The sequence below is a fragment of the Merops nubicus genome, unplaced genomic scaffold, assembly GCF_000691845.1.
Source record: "Merops nubicus isolate BGI_N331 unplaced genomic scaffold, ASM69184v1 scaffold16829, whole genome shotgun sequence".
Taxonomy (NCBI): domain Eukaryota; kingdom Metazoa; phylum Chordata; class Aves; order Coraciiformes; family Meropidae; genus Merops; species Merops nubicus.
In genome coordinates this window covers 19439-42899 of record NW_008631837.1, presented here as the reverse complement: position 1 = coordinate 42899, position 23461 = coordinate 19439, and the positions used below count along the sequence as shown (strand labels likewise).

The following is a 23461-nucleotide window of genomic DNA, read 5'->3' as shown; positions in this document are numbered from 1 at the left end:
ATCTTGCATTTCTGCTGTGGCAGGATTGGGGAATCTCTATAAAATGAAAAATGCTCTAAAGCCATGTTTAGTGTCTGGAAAAAAACAAGTCTGTCTTTTTTTTTCTTAAGATCTAAGTTTATCTCTGAATCTTAGACTTGCTACCTAGACATCCAAGACCAATTTTACTTAAGGGGTGTGAAAATTGATTTTTTTTTTTCCCCTAGGAATCTGAAGGACTTAAGAGTTTGAGCTGAAGGATTCAAATAAAACCAACTACCTAGACATCCAAGACCAATTTTACCTAAGGGGTGTGAAAACTGATTTTTTTTCCTCCTAGGAATCTGAAGGACTTAGAGGTTGAGCTGAAGGATTCAAATAAAACCAGATCCACAATCATGGAAGGCTTTCTCCACACAGCTTTTGTGACTGTACTGGTAATCCTGGCATGAAACAGAAACCTTTAGATAGCAAGTGTTCTTGTCCTGCCTGAAATGGTGGTGGTAATAATGCAGTACTGAGGCCAGGGTGAGGGCACTTACCATGACAGGTTCTGCCTCCTACTACCTGGTACCCTTCAGGGCAGACACAGGAGAATTTTCCTGGTTCATTGACACACTGGTACTGACATATGTAACTTGAAGTTCTGCATTCATCAGTGTCTGCAGAGAGCAAAAGAGATCAAAGATACTGGGTTTTACCATCTGCCTTGTTACAGAGCTAAATATAATAGCTAAATCCTGGTTCTAACAGGGGAAAAAAGAAGAAATTCTGTCTAAAAAGACTGTTCCCAAAACCTGCAAGGTGCTGCTCAAGGCTCTCAAGCTGCAAACAGAAGGGCTACTTCTCCTTGTGCTTTAGCAGTAATCTTCCAAACTGAGACTTTTGGATTTGAGGAAGCAGAAGCTAAATTAGACTTCAGAACAGGTTTGGGAAACTAACTCTTGAAAGAATGTATACTTTTAGTGTTCCAAAATGTGATTACTTTCACAAAAAAAAACCCCTCACAGATGTGAGATTAGTTACTAAGGCAAAAATGTTGCCTTTGTACTCCTGCCCTATGCTACTAGAGTAGCTCTCTGGGAAAAGGGGAGGCTGGGTTTTTCTCCTCAAAGAATACTCAGTGTATACCCTTCTCCTTTGTTTTTTATCCTTGTGTAGCCACCAGTCCCTTGCTAGAGCACTGCAGTGTGAAACAAAATTTAACAGACTACACCATGAACTGGAAATAAATGAAACCTCTCCAAGCTATGGAATGGCCTGGAAAACACCATCACTCCCTCCTCCAGCCTCTGAGGTTTGAGCCCAGCTCTTCATTTTGGGTCAGGGATGTCCTTGGAGGCTGCATACTTGCTGCTCCCTGTTCTGTTTGCTTGCAAGTAGGATTAGCTTAGGAAGCTTGGAGAGGGAGCATCTGTAATAGCTCTGCTGGCTTGTTTAGGAGGGCAGTGGTAAACCAAAAAGACCTCTTTGGCTCCAAGACTGGTAGAAAGGATATGGGCTTTAAGGGTGAGATCATCATGTGTCCAGAAAGAGATTAGAGGACCCCTGTGGAGACCCTGGCAGAGGAAATAAAAGTGCTGATTGTATAATCATCAGGAGACGTGCTGTTTGTATACAGGGGCTTGAAAGCCCCTCAAAAGCACAATTGTCCCTTCCTCCAAATCAGAAATGGGAGGGTTTATTTCAGAGGAACCCAACGACACACCAAATTGCACTTGTTTTTGGTTTGCATTCCTTTCCCATTCATTTAATGGTCATCAGCAGCAGACCACACACAACTCCAGTGAGCTGGTGAAATAAGGAGTCAGAAGCTTTATTCTTCCCAGCTGTGCTCTGAGCTGCAGCAATCTGTCCTGGTTTGCACTTCACATTCAAGTGAGACCCAAATCTGCACGTACCTGAATGCAGCTGCAGCTACTATGGGGTGTATCAGCAACTCTCTTTGCCAGGTATTTAAAAAAAAAAAAGTCTTAAGGGTTTTGGCTACAAACTGCACTCAGTGTGGCTCCACTTGAATTCTCTCTCTTAGCTCATAGAAAGACTTCTGGGAAAATAATTAAATGGGGAAAAAAAAAAAATCACTCTTCTGAGACCCAAAAAAAGAGTTGCTTACCTTCACAGTTGATTCTGTCACTGCTTAACTCAAATCCTGGATTACACTGACAGATGAAAGAACCCAGTATGTTGTAACACTGTTGGGCACACGGGTTATTGGCATCACATTCGTTTATGTCTGAAAGGAAAAATTACAGATCTTTATCTTGTGTAGCTGGTAATTAGGCTGATTAAGTGGATTAGGCCTTAGTCTGGGTCTATTACTTAGCAGAAGCTCAGCTGACTCTATCAATATAGATCTGCAGTCACTGGAACCAAGTCAAATCTATGCTTTACATTCCATGTAGAAAGAGAGTTTTTCCAGGAATGAGAGTTATTCTAATGCATGATGAATTCTTCCAAAAATGTTTAGTGTGGCTGTTAAACTCCACATTCCAGCCTCTCCTGTCAGGTAGGAAATGCCAAGTCTCTATAAATAATTGATATAAGGAACACATACTGATAAGACCTCTCAGCATGTAGTGGTTAAGATTTATTGGAGCTATTTATTACTCTTAAAATTTCTTTTGAATTCCATTACAATTATAACATGAGCCTCTGAGGCCAGTGGAGCTCTACAGCTTAGACCATATTGGGGGAAGGTATGTTTCTGTGCAGGACTTTTTCCATCATGTGCCCCCCCCCTAAGAACATGTGTGAGAACACTGTGGTATGAGAAGAGGAGCAATTTTTAATGGGAAGTTTATATAACTGTAATCACCTCTGGAATCTGCAGCACTTGTTTTTTCATAAGCTGTTGACTAACTGCTGCTCCTCTGTGCTTTGCTCTGTAGATGTTCAGTGTTTTCCCTGCTATTCCTCCCCTGCCTGCTTTCCATTCATGTTTGTGTTTATCAGATAGAATCATTAGTAGGGAGCTGCACTTGAAAAAAAAAAACCCTCTTGAGTTCCTGGCTTTTGCAAATGCTCATAAATGTCAGGAACACTCAGTCACTTAGAGATACAACTGCAAACTGACAAAGCCAGCTCAGATTAGGCACCCACAAACACTCAACCAAGGAAGGGAAGACTCATTATCTATGTGATGAACCTCCTAGTCCTGAAAATTAATGATAGTAAGGGAAAAGGGATTACAAAGCTTTATTTTTTCCCCTCCTTTTAGTTCGTTTCTGGCAACAGTGCAGAGAATGTACCTCCTGACAATGCTACCAGAAGGGATAAATAAGCTAGCCAAAGCTGCTGTTCTTTGCTTGCCTTCCAAGAAATATTGACCTGCTTTCAATATATGCAAAAGTTGTCACACAGACCTCATGTCAAGTAGCACTTCTGCCAGCTGAGAAAGTCTCTCTGGGTGCAGCAACTGTTCATTTACAACTTTTCCTCTGAAGATGCACTTCACCTCCCCTGGTAGAAGCAGGCTTTACAAGGCTGGAAGGCCAGCAGGCTGCAGAAGGGGGTGTTTGGGTGAGGCCCCCAGGCAACCTGGAGCTGCCATGGATTTGTGGGTGTAACTGGAAGAATACACCCTGCATTTGAGCCCTGCAAAGGGTCAATTAGGTAACAGCTCGTCACGTGGTTATATTGTGTCCCTGTGCAAATTTTTATCCTATTAGCTGGTGAAAAGCAGGAATTTCCCTTCTCACCCCAGTGCTGAGCAGGGTGCCAGGGTATGTGGTAAGACACAGCAATGCTTGGGAGTAGTGGCAGAAGCTGGAAAACCCAGACTGGTATTTCTATATATAATATATTTGACATATATAAAGCCATAAAGAACTTCTCACCATCTCAATCACCAATCTCTTGATGTTTTTTTTATGGCTATTCTCTCTGTGCTTCAGCAGACACAGTTACCTTTGTATGATTACTCTAATTCTAGAGTAGAGCTTATTCCTATCTTAACAGTCTTCAAGTTTTAGTGCATTATGTAGTGCAAGTGTTTCACTTCTACAGGAGGATCACTTCTAAAGGGTCACTCTTCCTTAGTGACCCTCATTTTCATCTTTAACATTATTTTCTAGATACCCAAATGTGACATTTCTAGGTGCTTTCTTTCCTCAGTATGTTCACCAGGAGCTGAGGAGAAATGCACTTAACTGCAGAGGTATTGTATTGCTTCCCCTGCTCTCCAGTTCCCAGCCTGTGTTGCATGAACTGGGAATAATACCCTGAAAGCCAAGAATAATTCAAAGTGATCCACCAGAAGCGAAAGAATAATTAAATCTAAGATTAAATGATGAGTGTAAACCTCCAGGATTCCAGCTGCCTCAGTAGATGCTCCTCAGAAAGCTGCTACACCAACAAAATAACAGGTTGCTCCTAAGACTCCCATTTTCTCTCTAACCCTTCTGTACTTCTTGGATCACTTTCAGCAGAGCCTCTCCACGCAGCACGCCGTGTATCTTACCAGTTGGCGTCTACTTCCTTGAAGAGACCTAAATTTCACCCGTGGCAAGTCACCCATCAGCCTCAGCCCCTGCAGTGGGGGAGTCTGTGTGCAGGCAGGTGCAGAGCTGCCCTTACCTACGCAGGTGTGGTTGTTGGATGCCAGCTGGAAGCCAGCGTTGCACTGGCAGTAGTAGGAGCCCGGGGTGTTCACGCAGCGGTGGTGGCAGTAGGGAGGCAGGGTGCACTCGTCCACGTCTGGGTGGGCAAAGCAGAGACATGGGTTCAAATGCAACTCACAGTTCACTGTTCCTGTCTTGTGTGGGAAGAAATTGTTAAGCTTTTTTTCCCCTGCTTTTAACCCAATGTTATGTGAGCTAGGCAGTAACCTCACAAGTAAAATGATTCCCATTACGTTTGTAAATATCTGGTTTATGCTGATCATCTTCCAGCCACTGAGATCTATGCCCATTCCAGCCTTGTTCAGTTCCCCAGGTCTGCTTAGTCTTGTTTGCTTTGCACAGGTAATGCTTTGTTCTTCTCACCCAGGGCCAGGCAGAGTGCTGACCCTCACCATGCCCCTGGCTTAGCTCCTGTCTGCACAGGAGCTCACACGCAGCACTCTCAGCACGTACTCCATCCTTCCAGCTCCATTAGGCTCCCTGTGCAAGTACAGGGGACTGGCAAGGACAGAAGATTAACGGCTCTGGGAAGGAAACAGGTGGTTGTGCCTCCACAGGGATCCCCCAGAACCCAGCTTGCTCCCCCACGGCCCCCTCCCTGCCCCTCCTGCATCCCTTCCGCAGCGCCCTGGGGCTGTGCTCCCCGGTGCCAAGGCAGGCGTGCAGGCTGCCTGAACCTGCTGGCAGCTCAGGCTGCATTAACTTTCTGCAGGCTCTCCTGGCAGCTTAGCCCTGGGTTTGAGGTGGGGCAGGCAGCTCCCGCTCTCAAGATTTCCGCTGTGCGTTTCCTGCTGTGCACTGGAGCAGGGTTTTCACCTGGGAACCACACAAAACGCATACGAAAACGGAACGCCTTTGAAAGAACAGCCCATTCTTGTACCTCTTTGCATCTCAAAAGCTTTCCTTGCATTCTGGAGGAGATCCTGCCTCTGTGCCTGTCAGAAAAACTCTAATTAAGCCCTAGTGCTGATGGTCCGTGTGTGCAGCAGGAGGCTGGTGAAGAGATGGGTGCCTGCTCCTCACACGTACACAGTGAGAGATTTCAAAGGCTCAACGCCCTGACAAATCAGACCCCTTCTCATGGAACAAAAGAAAGGCACTTCCCATCTCCATGCCAGATCTTGAGTTTCCTACCTCCAGCTGTTTCCACCATAGATGTGTTTAAAAAGAGGCCAAGACATTTTTTTTTTATAATGAGGAAAGTGTTTGTTTTAATAGCAAGTGAAAAAATAATCTTCAGAAGTTAACCCTTTCTTTGTCAGACTTGCAGTCACTGTTTGGGGCTAAAGTAGCACTGGAGCATTTTGGATTGTTCTGAATGAAAAGGCTTATGCTAGAAAATTCCTGGCTATCTGTGCAGTAGCAATTGTTGCTATAACTCTTTTGTGGCAGAGAGAAATTTGGAAGTAGGAATGGAATAAAGCAGGAGGCACAGTAGATCTCTTCCATCCTTGACTTTCACAGGATTAAGCTCTTACAAATGACTCTTTAAAGATCTGATTCTACAACACAGACCTATGAGCAATGCTTTGCTGCTCAGGCACTGAGTTTAGGCACAGAAATGCTTCCAGGACCTGACTCTCATTCAGTAGGAGTTTTCCTTGCTGGATTAGGCATGTCAGCTCCATGCAGATCCAAGGGCTAAGCACTGTCTAATCAATTCAGCCAAATCTTCTGTTTGAAGTACTGCTGGAAAAAGTCTGTCTAAAATCTGCAGGGCCGTGTTTCAGGACAGACTGATTTTGCAATATGTGAACAAGAAAACTGACACACCTCAGACAGAAATGATTACTGAATTTAGGTTAAAATCAATCAATTGTTAGCAATGAGTCCTTTTTCTCCCTCTACCTTGAAGCTAAAATAGTCTGGAAAAAAATTCTTTCAAATTTGAGAAACATTTCCTCCCATATGGAGAATCTCTATCAAGATCTGGCCGCAAGAACATTTTCTGGCTAAGCTGTTATAAAATCCCTGAAGACAGGCTTTATTCTGAAATGCTGACAGTACCAAGTGTAGGGATGTACTTATAATTTAGGTCAGTGTGTAATATGTAACACAGGTGTTATTCTTGGTTCTGACCTAAATAGGAAAAGGGAAATTCCACTTTCCAGACATCTTCGTGTACAGATTGAGATGTATAAATGTATTCACATGGAGATATAAGGGTGCATCCTTCTGCTTCTTTTGAGTGCTGTCATGTGTCCCTCAACACTTTCAGGTAGCACCATAGATCTTGACATTACTGCTGTGCAATAGGACTTTTAATCTTTATATGCTCTGAAAAACCCACCTGATTAAACTCAGATATTTAAAAAATGAATTGTTGAGCTGTCAAAACTGTTGCTCTCCCTACATTCCAAACTACTCATCCTACAGTTGCAGGGAATTGAGAAAAATCAGATACATCTGTGTTTACATCAGTTTGACAGTTCGGGGCCTGATCCACTTTTCTTTGGAAGGAGATAAGAATTTTTGGGTTGATTTCTACAGCCCTTGGCTCAGAACCCTAAAGAAAGAGCCATGCCCAGAAATTTACTCTGTGCACTGAAATTTCCCGTTTCCTTCCTGTGGCTCGTGTTAAGCAGTGAATACCTGCAGCCTTTGCAAGGCTTTTGGAAAGATTAAAAATATCAAAAAAAATCTTAAACACTTTCAAGTGCAGGATCCCTAACACAAAAAGAGGAAAACCTGAAGTTCTGTTGTTCCTGTTCTGGTGAGGACAAAAGAAAAAAGTCCCAACAAGTGCTTCTCTCCTAGGCTGCATAAAACCAGTCCTGTGTCTTACCAAGACCACCTCCTGAGGTAGATACTTGATTTTCTTATTCCATAGGTTTTGATAATCTCTGACAAATCTAAGGCTTAAGGCTGGAGTGCCTATAACAGCAATTAATCCATTGAAATTACAATTAAGGAGGTGTTAACTAAAGGCTAGAAGAGGGGTGCAGGAACAGAGGGATGGCACTTTTGCATCATGTCCCCAGCAGAGGATGGAATAGGAAAGATTCAGTGTTTACACTGCACTTGGATTTAATTTAATGCTAGACTTGTATAGGTCCCAGGGGTGCTGATAGTTTCTTTTGGCACACAGAATAAAGCCTAGTGGTTTTCAAGTTGCAAACATCATATACCTGCATTCAGATTTCCCATCTCTTTGGTTTAAACTCTTAAAACTGAGCATGAAGCAGACTGTGAGGGGGGCTCTGCAGGGCAGGGGGTAGGTCTGTGTGGAGGCAGCACTTTGTCCTGCAGCTCTGGAGTCAGGGCTCACTGAGGTCAGGGGAGAGACCTGCTGCAGTTTGCTGCTGTAGCAGACTTGGGACTGGAGCTGGGACTTTAGGCAATACCCCAATATAAACAACAAACACAAGGGTAACTCTTAGGAAAATTCATCTTGTGGAGTTCAACTCCAAGTGTTGATTATACTTAAAACAGCTTTTAGTTCCACGTTTTTGTGAGTCATTATTGTGGTAAGGTGATGATTCCAGTGTGTGTCAAAGTTACAGAGCTATTTTACACTACACACACCTATACACTTTATCATCAATGCAGAGCATGCAACTGTAGATGATGAGAGAAAACAATTTAGAGCAACACTTACCAACACACTGCTCCCCTCGTTTCTGATAGCCTGGAGGACACTGACAGCTGAAGGACCCTCTTAAATTGACACATACTTGGTCAGCTCTACAATTATGGGTTCCAGTTGCACATTCATCTATGTCTTTATAAAAAAAGCAAATGCAACATTAGTCAGTTTACTTACAAACATTTAACCTGTTGAAATGCTTTACCCATCTTCCAGCTACCTGTAAGTGAAGGCAGCAGAGTTCAGATATGCTCCAAAGATGTCATTTCAATGCTCATTCCATTGGCAGGACATAAAATGTTATCAGATTTCTAGTAGCTCTTAATTCTGATATACTGCATTTGGGAATAGCTTCAGATATGGTTATTTTAAACCATCAGATTCTCTTGTCAAATACCAAGTTAATATTTTGTACTATCACTGCTTCCTGTAAACTTCAGGCAACTTTATAATCTTGGACTTTTTTTTTTTCCCCCCTGCTGGTTGGTTGTTGCCTGCTGAATTACTCTGGAAAATCTCATCCAGTGTAGGTCAGCCCTTTCTCAAGAAGGAGAGGAGTTAGAAATATGTTGTTTTGCTGATACTAAAAAGCCTCTGATGATCTCTTGCACGGTTCCCGTGCTCCACACTTTGGACAGGGACTTTGGAACATTTGGTAGGTGGTGGCCTTCTCATCAGGAAGAGATGGGCCTCTTGTCATTCCCAGGAACATTCCCCTAATTCAGTCAATCTGTGCAAGTCTTTGGAAACAGTTTGTGTGTTTCTATTTGAACAGTTCAGCTAAAAATGCAAGGACCTGACCGATGCTTTTCAGTGTAATTCAGGCAGCTTTCAGTTCACACAGAATGCAGGTTTGTACAAGCATAACAACATTTGGATTTTGCCTACTCATTACAACTGCTGGAGGTACTTAATTATAATTAAACTACATGTGCTGACAAATAGGTTGCTTAAAATGGAACTACAATTTGCTTTCTCATCTGAACATCCAAAATGTTGGAGAGCTTTTTATTGTAACCTGACACAGTACAGTGAAAGGACTTTTTAATTTTGGCATTGTACACAATTTGGAGACTCTAGGCTGAATAAACAAATTCCTTAAAACTTATGATCTCTAGTTTACAAATCTCAGCTGACCTCTCTATTTGTCTAGGCACTGGGGACGTTAGAACATCACCAGTGGCAGATTCTGGGTGGTGCTTTGGAAAAAGTGATGGATTCTTTCTCATAGCAAATGAAAACAATTTGGACCACAAAGATTCAATAAAAAATAAACCATCAACAGTTTAAATTAATTCTCCATGTTTGCCCTTTCCCAAACGTCCAAATATTTTACATATATCTTGTCTTTATCTGACAGGGAAAATAAAGGCTTTTTATGTCAGCCTGCTCTTGGCATTTCTGCAGAACCTCAGCCCAGAAGCTGGTGCAGGGCTTGCTGACTGCTTTGCTCTGCCCTGACAGCTGAAAAGCACATTCTCAGGTGTAAAGGCTTTCAGGGACTGCAGCTGGCTGCCTCATACCAGCCCGACACATCATTAAACTCTGGAGCCAAAGCACAGAGGAGTTCAATGCAAGTCTTCACAGGGACTTCTCTGGGCTTTGCTTGGACTTCTAGCTGCTACAAAAAGCTGGACATAAAACAGCTATAATACTCATACACTTCAAATGCTTTTTGGTGCAGAGTGTGCTGGAACAGACAGTTCAGTTGATCTGCAGGGACGTTGTATGTGTTACCTCTTAAGTCCTTAAACTGCCACTCTCATTGCACCCCTGGCTTGCTTTCCCTTTAACTTAATTTCTAGGGAATAAGAAGCTCCCTCTGCTAAAATGAAGCAAACTAGATTTATGCACTCATTGATTTTCCCAAGGGTAAGTTCAGTTTGAAAGAAAAAAACAATCATTCAGAAGTAGTGTTTGACTGCTAGCTGCCTCCTCATTTGGAAACTCTTGGAGGATTCAATGTTTACCCCAAACCAAAACCCCAAAAGATCTGTGTTTATAGGAACAACCTTTTCTTGATGTGTTTCCAGGAATTCTTTAGAGCTCTCCTAAGCTGCTTACTCAAGTTAGGATCCTGACCTGGGCTGCATATTAGCTGTGCCTGTATGTCTTCTGCATGCCATGACAATGCCTATCAGTATGTGGCATAGTCTTGGTGGGCTTCAGAAGAGCTTCATCAGTGTCACTTGGCATTGCCATGGTGCTTGGTGCTGTTTTAGCTGTCTCTGGATAGCTTTTGCTGGGATGCAACTCCCAAGGCAAGCTAAGGATACAGGCACAGGGAAAGAAGGATTGATGGGAGTTCTCTGAAAACTCCAATTATCTCTTGGTGGTTTGTGGTGTGGGTGGCTTTTTTTGGGTTGGTGGGGTTTTTTTGGTGGAATACCTGAGGTGGGAAGTGAAGCTGGCCAGGAGACCAGCGTTTGGAGCTGTTCTGCTCTCATGTCAGAGGAATACTGATGGCCTCAAGGTCATGTGTGAGTGCTTTAAGGACAATATTGTGGGATGAGACCAACAGGCAGCTCGAAAGGTTTCAGTGCTGGAACATTCAGTTCTGGAATCTCTGGTAGTGCAGTAATTACAGCTCTGTCTACTGCAGTGACCGGGAAGAGGGTGAGGAAGCGAGGGGAAGATTGGATTGCTGAGAGCAGTGCCAAATGTGGATTGTATTGGTGTGGTACCAGAAGCAGCCCAGCCCTCCTGTGGAGGATGGAAAGGAGCACTGGTGGATTTTGCAATGTGAGGTCGCTGCACAGATCTCTGCATCTCTGCCTTTGAGTGAGGCCCAAAGAGAAGTCTTCAGCTTCTTGGCACTCGATGTGACCTGAATCATCCCCTGCTAGAGAAACAGTCTTTTTTTTCTGACTGTCCTGAGAGTTACTGGAGAAATAGGGGAGTGGAAGTCACAGGAAGGAAGCAGCATCAACGTTGGAGGTCTCCCTGGCGTGAGGCTGATGAGCTCCATTTTTCTCTGAGATGGCAGAGGTAGAGTTATCCACCAGTACACACACATGCCTCTGTCCCATAGGAAATACCATCACCCTACACTGGTGGTGCCAGTGCTCATCTGGGACTCCCACTTGTGTTCCCAGTTCTTGAGTGGGCGTAGAGTTATCCACCAGTACACACACATGCCTCTGTCCCATAGGAAATACCATCACCCTACACTGGTGGTGCCAGTGCTCATCTGGGACTCCCACTTGTGTTCCCAGTTCTTGAGTGGGCAGGCTGGCTGTCTTCAGGATCTGGCTGAACTGCCTGATCTGAAGCTTCCAGATGGTTTTCCCAGTCATGTCCCCTCAGGATGGATATTGGTAGCTCCCAGGTCTTCAATCCATTATGCTAAGAACTTGTTTTTCTAGCTTTTCAGACTTCTCCAATTCAATGTCTTCCTAGCTTGTTTCTTGTAACTTCAGTGCCCTCTGATTCCATGACAGTGGAAGCTGCATCATCTCCTGCTTTTAGTCTGTATCAAATGCAATAATACAGGGCTGAGATGGTGGTTATACAAACCACATGTTTAAATTCTACCATCTCATTCCATTTGATCTTTCTTGACAAAATCCTTGGACTGAAGCATGAAGAGTAAGTGAGGGTATTTGGAATCCACACTGTTGGTTTCTGCCTACTGCAGACATCCACGAGCAGAGGGATCTGGGGTCTGTGAAGAGTCAGCAATCTGGGGCAAAGGTGTGATGAAACCCCTACAGGAGCACCAGAGCTTAGCAGCTTTAATCCTAAGAGCATGATAAATTTCCCTGACCTTTCCTCTCTAGCATGAATGTTTAATGATGTGTGTTACGTGCGTGTGTATTTAAAATAATTAAAAAGAATTAAAACAAGGCACTGCACTGCACACACTTGTCTCTCTGGGGAGAGGGTGAGAACAAACATGTGACAGATGTTTGTCATGTTGCTTAATGCACTACTGGAAAGCACTCAAGATACCACAGTGATGAGTACAGTATAAGAAACAGATCTAGAAAGAAAGTAATGGACTTTTACAAGCTCATTCTTGAGCATCTTTCCTCTGCATCCTCTTTTCCAAATTTAGTGTCATCCTGATAAAGTTTGTTTCCATAAATGCTTCAGCAACTGATGCAATAGCTGAAGCTTCCACCTTAACCAAATAGCTTGTAAGCTATGCCTGAAAACACCCTCAACCCATTCCTCATCAACTTGGTTTAAACTTCATGTCTAGATGTTACACATATATTTGTCTCCCCAGATAGATAATGGAAATTACCTTGGTAACCAGTCATGAAAATCATCTCCTCTAACACAACCCTTTCTTCCAAATTTAGTGTCATCCTGATAAAGTTTGTTTCCATAAATGCTTCAGCAACTGATGCAATAGCTGAAGCTTCCACCTTAACCAAATAGCTTGTAAGCTATGCCTGAAAACACCCTCAACCCATTCCTCATCAACTTGGTTTAAACTTCATGTCTAGATGTTACACATATATTTGTCTCCCCAGATAGATAATGGAAATTACCTTGGAAAATCATCTCTTTTAACACGACCCTTTCTTTTTCCTTTGTGTTTTCTGATCTCTGCTAATATGTTACAAGGTTTTACCATTCACTACAGATAAATGGGAGCTGTAAGTTTGCATTCAATCGTCCAGCAGCCTGAACGCTATTTGACTATTGATGCATGCAACCTCTGAAATGCAGATCAATTCTTAGACTCACTGCATCCCTGAGTCTGAGCTAAGACATTGCTCAGACTTTTATTCCTAGACAGCTGTTCTCTGGACAGTTACAGCCTGGGTAGTTGGAAAATTTCCTCTGCAAACAGCCTGCGTGTCTAATGATCCTTTTGCAGCTCAGTCTCGCTTGAGATTGAGCTGAGTTACCTTCAGTGTCTTGATTGCTGTCATAATCAAACTGACATAATTATGTAGTAGGCAGCAGAGCTTGCTCCTGTATTCCTTCAAAACATAAATCAACTTGCCTCTCATAGCTGTAATTCCCCAAGCCTCACTAATAGCTATACCCAGTGATTCCCTCATTTTCCAAAAATGTACCCGCGCTCCCGCCTGAAGTGATTTACACAATTATGTCCTTCCACTGCTGACTTTGGCAGCCTGCTCAGTATTTCAACCACCAGTTGTGTACAGAAATTTTGCCTGACCTGCTTTTTAGCTCTAGCTTTCTCCAAACCCAGGTTCCCTGGTTTAGAGCTAGTTAGTTTTCTAGTTCTCTGCTGCAGTGCATTCTGTCAGGCTCTTATCTGCATCCATAAAATTCTTTGCTGGGCTCCTTCTGAGCTCCAAACCTGGCTTGGTTCCCTTCACACTGTGACTCACTTTTCCCAAACCCCCTGACTCATGCTGCTCGCTCACTTATGCAACAGCTCCATCCCTGTCATTTTCTTCATATCATTGAGAAGTACATAAATTCACAAGATGCATTTCAGCAGTGCTTCAAACGTTGGTGGACAGAAGATGCCATCAGCATCTCTCCTGCCTCTTGAGCCCCTTAGACTTCTCCTCTGGCTCGTTCCCTGTGTGTTGTGCTGGGAGCTGGTGAACTGTGTCCTTACCCAGCTCCAGTCTGTCTCACTGCTGGGACTGAGGTGCTCAGCTCCTTGCTGCTCACTGGCTCTCTACATACTGAAATCCACTACAGCATCTTGTTTGTATAGATACTCATCTGTTCAAACAAGTCACAAAATGTTGGCAGGTTTCTTTCTCTCTTCAGGTCTGTAGCAATCTTGGAAGCAGGATATTCCATCAGCTCAGAAGAAGGGCTCTTAAGATGACCTTATTGGATTCAAATCCTTGTTTCTGCCCTCCTGAGCAGCACCAACAGACCCACTTCTGGAAGGTTTAGACAAATCTAACCCCAGGATGATTCCCCCAGTGTCAGTGTTGCACTTGTCCCTGACTCCAGGGAAGCTGTTCTCCATTTGTTTTGAATGTAAACGATAAATATTTTAGTTAATGGGTTTAAATTTTCTGAGTTCTCACTGTGAGAGAGACCAGCAAATGGCTTGGTCTATTTATCTACTGAAGTGCAAACACTGCCTCCCACGTATGCAGTGGCACCAGCAAGTCTGATAGAGGCAGACAATGGTCTGCACCGTGCTCTGGGTACCACGGAGCCCTTGCTGAACTTGAGGACTCTGTCCTACCTTTCCCTGTCTGCCCACTTCATTCACCTTCCTGCTGTCTCTAAGACCTTGCTGTAGTAGTATTTTTGAGAAATAACCAGCTGAAGATAAAATACTTGATGAAATTAGACCCCTATAGTCCTTCCATGAGTATGGGTTTACTTTATTCTCCCAAATTAAGTATTCTGCCCCTTATTTATGTTTCTTAAATTGTTCTTGCAACTGAAGCCAAGCTCACAGCTCTGTCGTTTCCTGGATCCTCCCTGATCCTTTCTTACACATAGGAACAACATTAGCAACCTCCAAATTCCCTGGTTCCCTCCCCGGCCTTAGCAAGCTATCAACAATTTCTGTCAAAGGCTTTTCTATTTCCCTTGCTACTTCCTTCAACATTTGGGATGTTATTCATCTGGGCTGGGTGCCCAGACAACTTTTAACTCGTTGGTGTTGGAAGGTTGAGCTTCGCCGCGGTAAATACCGGCACAAAATCCCTTACATAACATCAAGCCAGGAGGTACCAAAAGACTTAATATTAGGGGAAATTTCTCACTTCTGGAGTGGCAAAACCTGTTCCTACAGAGCCTTGCACTCTAACAGTGCAGTCCCTATCCAGCAGTGCCATGAGGTAGTGTCTATAACTCTGCACAGCTCTGCAGCAGCCCATAAACTCCCTCTTCACTGCTGGCTGTTCTCTCTCCCTTTTAAATTTTCCTTTGGCCCTTTCATGTGAAGTATATTGGACTGATTGCCCTGGTAACAAGTTTTCACAGTTGAGCAAAGGGAACCTGCACAAATACTTGTTTGCACAGGAAAAATATACGTCGGAGCCAAGACCTACATTTAAGCAAATAGGTGAGGTAGAATGTTTAAATTAATGAGATTTTCATGAAAAACGGCACGACTTCTTTGGGTGTGCTGAAACATTCCCCCTTGGAAATGTGAGAACACAGCAAAGCAAGCTCCTTGATTTCTCTTTTTCTGGGTATTATGGCACAACTAAATAGAAGTAATGCAAGGTATAGAGAATGTACCAAAAAAAATTGAGTGTAGTGCAACTTATAGTTCCTCTCTCTTTTTCTGGGTATTATGGCACAACCAAATAGAAGTAATGCAAGGTATTATAGAAAATGCACTACATTCATTTTTTTTTGGGGTACCACTTACAGTTCCTTGTGTGATTTCTGTATTTGGACTGCAAAAATAGTTAGAATTTGGGGAAGTTACCCAGCCCCAGTGGAGGGGGGTATATGGAGGTGCAGGGAAAGCATCCTTCTGCTGTTAACAGAGTTAACAAGAGATCTAGCTGTAATAATCAAGCCTGGAGTGCAGCACTTTGTCACAATTATGTATTGGCTTTGGTATGTCCAAACTGAATTGACTTATCACATAGAATGGCTAAAGAAAGGAGTGAGCCACGGCTTTCAGCACTACAACATCTCCCACATGTTTGTTTGGGAGTGGCAGGCAGCTGAAGAGGGGAAAAAAAAAATGAATGAAGCTCTGAATTGATGCATCACTTCCTCTCCCCTCCACTCTCCTCCATCTGTGATGCTCCCTTCCACCTCCAGCGTGGACCACGCCGTCCGAAAATTACCCTGCAGAAGGGAGAGGGATTTTAAATCTCAGATGTTCTTGTCTTTGAAGGCAGAGATGCCATATGCAACCAAGCCTGCTTTTTCTCTCCTGTATCTCAACCTAAATCTATACCTACAGATGTTACAGGTGGGGCAGGATTGGAGGGGTGATGTGGTACAGGTGCTGAAGTGGAATCGGTGCCCAAAGGTGTGTTCTGCTCCCGTGCCTGCTGCACAGTAGCTGTCCAGGCTGGAAATGCTCTGGCAACCAAAAAGCCTAATGCTTCATTTCAGCCTTGTAGGAATATTTTCTCATAAAAAGATTCACTTTGTCATCAAATCACAACTGTAGTGAACATGTGAGTGGGACACGTACAATGCCGAGTAATAGAGGAATTAAAAAGACTCTTACAAAGAGAAGTGATAGGGCTGATCTGGCAACAATGTCAGTCCAACACAGGGCCACAAAAAACTATTTCCAAAAGACTTCTAGCAATCGTATTTTCCATCTGATGTTACCTCAGCATGAATTCTTAAAACAAGAACACAGATATTAATGTCTTTGTGATGGTTTCTCAAAGGGAAGAGTACTTTTTTCCCAATTGAAGACCACAGTGTTAACTTTTAACCTACCTGCTCTTCAAGAAGAAAAATATTCCATGTTTTTGATGGATCTATATTCATTTAAAATTTGTATTTTTGGCTTGATTTCTGCTGGGGCCATAAGTGGAGCCACACTTGCTTTTCAGGTTCCAATCTGTAACTCAGTGCAACGTATCTGCTGGTGTCAGGGTGCCTCAAAATGGGACTTGCCATCATGGTAAACTTTCTGATTTCCTTTGCAATAGCTTATTTTGACTTGCAGTAGAGTATTTCCTGCTGTTGCTTTCTTGTGACTTTATGCTAGAGGTCTAACAACTTGTGCTTTTTGGTTCATGCCTGCTTAAGTGAGGATCACCCACCCATGATGACCAATACACTTGGACCGTGCTCAAAAACAACAAGGGTGGATTAAACTATTCCATTATTGCAGATGAAAGAGTTCTCCCCGACATCTGGCATATCATCTTCAAAACTGATATGGAATAGTTCCATAAATTCAGCTTAACATTGTTTTTGTGAGTGTTCCAAAGTATTTTTGACATGAAGAAATAGCATGCAAACTAATTTCCTATTTGAAAGTAAATGGCTTGTTCTTATTTCTAATTCACTCAGTTATTAAGAAGGAGAAAAGAAAAAAAAAAAGGAGAAAAAGATGTTCACTTAACTTGAAGCATACTGGTTTGTTTATTTAAGTTAATGGAAAAGCTAGTCAGTGTTTGATGTAAAGCTGCCCCCTTGCTTGAAAGAAAACCAAACAAATGGTTATGAATTATGAATATCTCCTAATAGTTTCCAGAATTATCTGAAGGATGTATTTTTTTTTTTTCTTAATTACGTACACTTAAAAGTTCCAAGTTCCCTCTTCATTTCCATTTTGTTTGTTTCTCTCCTTGGAAACCTCATAAGCATTTTCCTTTAGCTAGGCTTGACTGAACAAAATATTGCTGCTACAACCTGTAATATTAGGGAAATAAAGGCCTGAAAGCTCATTGTGGTTTTTAATTAGGAAGTTGAAGCACGGTTAAATCTTTGCAAGCCTTTGCCCAGCTCTTACACGGGCAGCTGCCAGGTCCTTGGAAAGGAAAACACAAACTTCAACCCAAAAAGTGTGCTGCTGGCAAAGGTTCTGCACTGGGGGATGCAGTCAGGTGAGAGCCTGGTCTGTCTGTGTGCCACCACCAGTGTCCTTCTGAGTACAGGCAGCTCCTTATCGACCCAACAATCTAATGAATGCAGCCAGCACACCCCTGCTCTGAGTCCCAGACTGAAATCCTGCTGTAGCCTGAGGGGTTTTTGGTAGTGACTGAGCAGCTCATCAGTGCACACTTTGCTCACTTAAGAAACAAGGGACCTCAAGATTTAAGGGGCTTAAAAATCTAAGACGAGCGACTTAAAATAGTTCATGTAAGGGACCAATTTTTATCAATCAAATGTTAACTCTCCTTCAGCTTTTGTAACCTGAATGAGCTGTTTTAGGAATCATAACTGCAGTTCCCAAGCTGAGAACACTGAAGTTCAAGTGGAGTTCAATAGCAGCTATCTGAAAGAGAAGCCTTATCTAAATGATGATATTGTTTTTAGCACTAATCATCCTATCTGTTGGCAGTACCAACACGCTGCAATCTCCACAGCTCCCTACGTAAATAAGCAGATTCCTGTTGCTGTTCCAACTCCAGAAATGCCTTTGAAGGCATTATTTAGTTATGAATTTTTTCCTGCTTGGTTACGTGATCCTTTTAGCACGTTGCTGTGTGTCCCCACAGATGCCTTGTTTTGAAAAAAAAAAATGGATCTAAAATGTATTGATTTTCAAAGCCTAACTGCAGGGCACTGCTCTGAATTTTGCCTTCTTGTGAAACAAGAACTGAAAGAGTTAAAAGAAATCCACTTTCACGCCTTCTACAACTTTTGAATGATAGAACAATAAAAGCAAATTATGGAAATAGTACTTTAAAAAGACACATCAGTCGATTTGGTCCAAAATATACTCTAGGGATGGGAGGGGATTGGAAGAGCTGGGATAGAAAACACAATGTTCAGGTTGCAGAGTTCAAGTAAAGCGAAGTGGATGTGCAAAAGTTAAGATTCCTGTGGCAACATCAATTTGACTGTGCTGCAAACAAGGAGTATTACATGGTACTGATCTAACAAAACCAGCAGGAACAGGATCTCATAAATTTTTCTTTCTCTCTCTTGCCTTAAGAATTCACATTAGCCGGGTCCCCGTTTGAACTGAAGTGGAAAATCCAATTTTCCATGTAATTCTGAACATGAAGAGGGCTTAAAATGAAGTTTGAAAAAGTCTTTGTTTTGAAAGAGAATAGATACAAGAGGCAAAGCCAGGCAGGATCAAAAGAGGTAGATGCACCAGGGAAAACCAAATCTATTCTTTGAAGGTAAAAGGGAAAAAAAAAAAAGGCAGCATGAATATTTATGAAGAAAAATGAACATCAAAGTTAAAAAGATGTATCATGATAGAAGTGACTAAGTGGAGGCTAAAGAATGGGGGGGGGGAAAGCAAGGTACATAAGAGCCCTACTGATGGAGCTGCTCTCCACTTCTTTTTGAAACACTTTATTGTAGCTCAAGACCAGCCACGTGAGCTGGGTAGATCACCAAGGTGTTTTCAACACTCACTTTGTGACCAGAGTGCTGGTAAGTACCTGCCAACATCTGTATTTTGGTGCTGTTTTACTGATTCCAAGTATAATGGGAGCTGTTAGGATGCCAAAATAGGGAGTGCTGAGGTGGGACTGCACCCCGTGTAGCCCAGAAGAACCTGTCCTCTGGTGGCCACATGTGCCTGGGACGTGGCAAGAGGAAGATGTGGGCCCAAGGGAGGCCACGGTGGGCTGTGGGTGATGGGATGGCCAAGAAGGGTGACTGAGAGAAGCTGAGGGTGTGCAGTCCAGGGGAGATTGTAAGTTGGAGTGGTGCTCGGCAAGTATTTGTTGTTCTTTCAAAAACCTGACAAAAAAAAATCTGAAAACTGAAAATTATTATTATTTTTGGCCCCAAACTAAGATTTTTCTGGGGTTTAGCCACTTTTTTTTTTTTCTGTGTTCGGGAACAAAAAAGAAAAAAAAGAGCAAAAAAAACCCACCAACTTTGTTCTTTCAATGAGCCAGTAATAAATAAAAAGTAACATTTTAAAAACCAGAAGTTTCCTTGGGAAGAGAGAGCTCTTTTTTCTTCCAAAATGACTTTGCCTTAGAATTGTGATCAACTCCACTCTGGGGCTGAGGATCTGACTTCCCAGCTGCCTTTAAGCAATCAAGCAGAAGTAGCAACTGGGACAGCTTTTCTCTTTTTTTTTTTCCCCTAGCCTTTGGCTGGGAAGTTACAGCAGGGGTTTGCCTGAGAATAGATGCTGTGCTACCATACTGCTGGCACTTTGCACTGAGCCTGAGGTTTGGGCGGCGTTTGAGGAGGCAGCAGAACACTCCTGAGCAGCACTCTGCTCCCAGGGCTGGCGGGAGGGAAACGCAGCAACCTGCTTTGCCTTGCCTCAGCAGGGGAGTTTTAGTCTCTTTTTTTTTTAATACCTTGTGATCTTTACAGACTTCTGGCGAAGCTTAAAAGGTTCGTTTGAGAAGGGAGTGGCTATCATTTGTTTAGAAAATAAATAGAAAAAAAAACAAACCTAGGCCAAACATCAGTAAAGTTCCAGTTTTAAAATATTCAACTAGCACACAGCTCTGCTGACCTGAAAAGGTCCCAGGGAGCAGGAGAAAGGATGTATTTAGACTGATTGCCAGGCAGGACGTGGGATCTCTCACTGACTTGGCAGTAGATACTTCAGCTCTACTTGTTATTAGTGCTGTTTCTAATGCTCCTTATTTGCTAAATTCTGGAGTTTGACAAGATCCATGCTTTGTTTTCCAGTATCCACATGGTATGAAGCAAGCGTGTCAATCCAGTCAGGGAGTGAGGCTCAGGCCGCCCCCATCTTCCTGCTGTGCTCCTCCTTTGCTTGGTGGACAGGATGCTCAGAACCCAGGGAAAATGGAAGTTTTGAGGGGTTTTCCTTTGGGGTGTGCTAGCAGATAACTGGGTTATTTGTAACTCGCTGAATATGGTGGCACAGGGCCCTCTGCTTCCAAATTTGTCAGCGAGAGGGAAGAAAGAAACGACTCCCCAAACGACAGCAGAGCTGGTACAATTTCTTCTGAAGAAATCACAAGGCTTAATGAAAATGGAAGCGTCCCTTTCTATCATCTGACTGTAGGGTACTTGGCTAGCATAAAGCAGAAAACCTAAGGCAGCAGATAAATAATTGCTGCCACATCATCTAAGCACATCATTATCACTGCTGGATGAGATGAAAGGTATTTACAGATGAGAGCCTGCCAGGAGAACATAGCTCGAGCTTGATCCATCTCCAGCTGTAATCAATGGGAGCCTGCAACTAAACTAGAGCTCAAAGAACAAACTAACTTTTTTGGAAATGTGTTACACTTTGCATTCTGCACAATTAAAGCTGGAGCTCATCAGAACTGAGGCACAGAGGGACTCGGTGCCTAACAAAGCCCCTTGTTTTACTCTGTGTGTTGTGTGACCGTCTTCAAAATTACACTTTTCACTCTGTTAATTCAAGCCCACGTTTTTCCTTCTCCCCCTTAACTCTCCCACTTTACTTCCCTCCTGTTTTGCCTTCCCTATTCCGCTGGGTTCTGCCCTTCAAATTTTTCAAAGCAGAGAATGTGCCTTTGTTTGCAGAGAGCAAAATGAGTTTATGGCACCCTATTCATTATATTTATGAATCATATCTAAGTGAATTTTTCCCATAGCCCAAAGGTGGCTGTTTGCCCAAAGGCGCTGCCTCCAGTGCCTGTATTTGCTATTTATAAGGTGTATTTTAGTTTACATCAGAAGCTGAGGGAAAGACTTCTGCTTGATATCACTTCTGCCAGACGAAACCCACAGAGAAGCTGTGGCTGAAGGAACTCTGTATAAAAGTGGTCTGGGCTCTGTAATTTTGTCCACGTGGGTGCATGGTTGTATACGTTAGTTGCCAGTAAAAACAATCTAAAATAGATAGAGCCCTGTGCAAGTCTCCAGATGATCTTAAAACGTACAGAACACAGGTAAGTGAGCACTGGGAAAGAAACAAGCTCCATCCAAACAGTCTGAGAAAATCATCTCTCGTGAGGTGGTTGTGAAAGGCCAGGAAGCTCCTCTGACAATCCTTCCTATTCTGTGCCAGGTGATGAAATTCTTGAATGAAAGACAGTTGTTGTTTCTGAAACTGTGGCCATGACAAAGTGTGGGTCAAAATTCACAAAATTCACCCCGGAACCTGTGGGTGTGAATTTGGCAGGAGAGCCAAGGACAGTGAGCAATGAACCCTTCAGGTCCTCCCAGGGCTGTGCTAGTGTTAGCCACTGCTCAGTGCCAGGCGAGTCTCTTGGCTCTGGCCACTGGCAGGCACAGGGGAAGAGCAGCAGCACAGAGCCCAGTCTGCCCGTGGCAGATGTGCTGTGGGACAGGTGTTAGTGCAGATGCCCATCCAAACCAGGCTTTTTGCCTCCAGAGGCCTGCAGGAGTCAAGAGGAATTGGCTTTGTAGCTCCCGAGGGGAAGGGAAGGAACAAGCCCTGACAGATTCACTGGGTGAGTTTATTAATACTGTGTGGCATGAGTTGCTTCTCTTGCTCCTGGCTCTAGGAAGAAAGGTGAGGGGGAAGCTTTAGCCATCCTTCCTAAAAAAAAGCAGCACTGAGGCCTTTCCTTCTCTTCGTTTGCTTGGGTTTCATCTATTCCATTCCTCCTCCAGTAAGCAGGAGGTCCCAGATGTTGAGTGTCTTGCAAGCTGTGTGTATGAGGTGGCTGCCCATGCTCTGCAGCCTGCCTGCATCTCCCCATTTCTGGGGGATGCCCAGAACACCACCAGCCCAGCTGCTTCACTGCCTGCTTCTCTCCAGCTTCATGTAGACGCTCCTGAATGTTTGATTAAAATCTAATCTAGCCTTCCCATGACCATTGCAGAGGTTAACTAATGAGCAGAAGCCTTCAGGGGAACACAAGGGCCTCAAACGCTGTTGAACACAGGCCAACATTGGTTGGTCAAAATAAATTTTGCTCATAAATTCTTGCAGGATGGGAGATTTCTCAATTTAGACTTCCATCAAAGCTATTGGAAAAAGCTGTCAATCACACTCAAGGCTTTCAGAGATGTCTTGCTGCCTCAAATGCCTTCCAGATGGATTTAATTCTGCTATGACTGATCCTCCCCTCAGCTCTGCAGCTTTAGGGGGCAAATCCATGCCACGCTGCTGGATGGCAAAACCCAAAGAGCAGTGGCTCCTTCTTCAGGGAAGTGCCATCCTGCAGTAACTGGTGAGGCAAGAGATGAACCAACACAAGATGAATCTGAGGGAGACTCATTATATTGAAGTCATTCATGCCACGAGCAGAGAATAGAACTAAAAGGCCAAGCAAGTAGATGTGTCTAAGTGTTAGTGAGGTGCTCTAGTTATAGTGGAGGAAAAGGAAATATCTACAAGCACATTATTTTCTTACCAATAGGATAACAGGGAGAAACACTTAAAAATCTGAAGCTAAAGTGTTTTCAAGTAAGGCTTTTTTTTTGCCATTTTTCCAATCCTATTATTATTTAAGCTACTGTGAGGGTTGGGTTTTTTTTTTTGGTAGCTTGAATAATCCAACCCACTGTTCACAGCTTTAAGCTTTCTCCCAGGCTAATCAAGTTCACATTGACTGGGTGAGCTTAAGAGGTCTAACATAATACTTGTATTTCTCTGTGCTGGTAGCTTAGAGAAGCCCTTGCCATGGATAAGGATTCCACTGTTCTGATGCACAGGCTCTGAACCAAAAGACAGGGCCACTTTCAAGCAGCCTGCAGCCTCAAGAGGAGGGAGTGGAGGATTTCAAAGGACAGCAAGAACCAGTCTGGTAGGTAATGATATTTGTGGCCTGTGGAGACTTTAAAAAGCTTTTCCAAGTTTTCCAGCTAG

At 43.2% G+C, this 23461-nt stretch overlaps 1 protein-coding gene across 1 annotated transcript in view; it reads right to left on the bottom strand.

Moving 5' to 3' along the window:
* Positions 1-521: 521 nt before the first annotated feature.
* The window catches only part of EFEMP1 (EGF containing fibulin-like extracellular matrix protein 1), a gene marked incomplete at its 3' end in the record, with an annotated part of 42261 nt that continues 19321 nt past the window's right edge, over positions 522-23461 (bottom strand). The window contains exons 4-7 of the mRNA XM_008947730.1: positions 8200-8322; positions 4558-4677; positions 2096-2215; positions 522-641 (exon numbers count right to left, since the gene is read on the bottom strand). Of these exons, the coding sequence (XP_008945978.1) occupies positions 522-641; positions 2096-2215; positions 4558-4677; positions 8200-8322 (483 nt within the window). The remainder of the gene's footprint in view (positions 642-2095; positions 2216-4557; positions 4678-8199; positions 8323-23461) is intronic.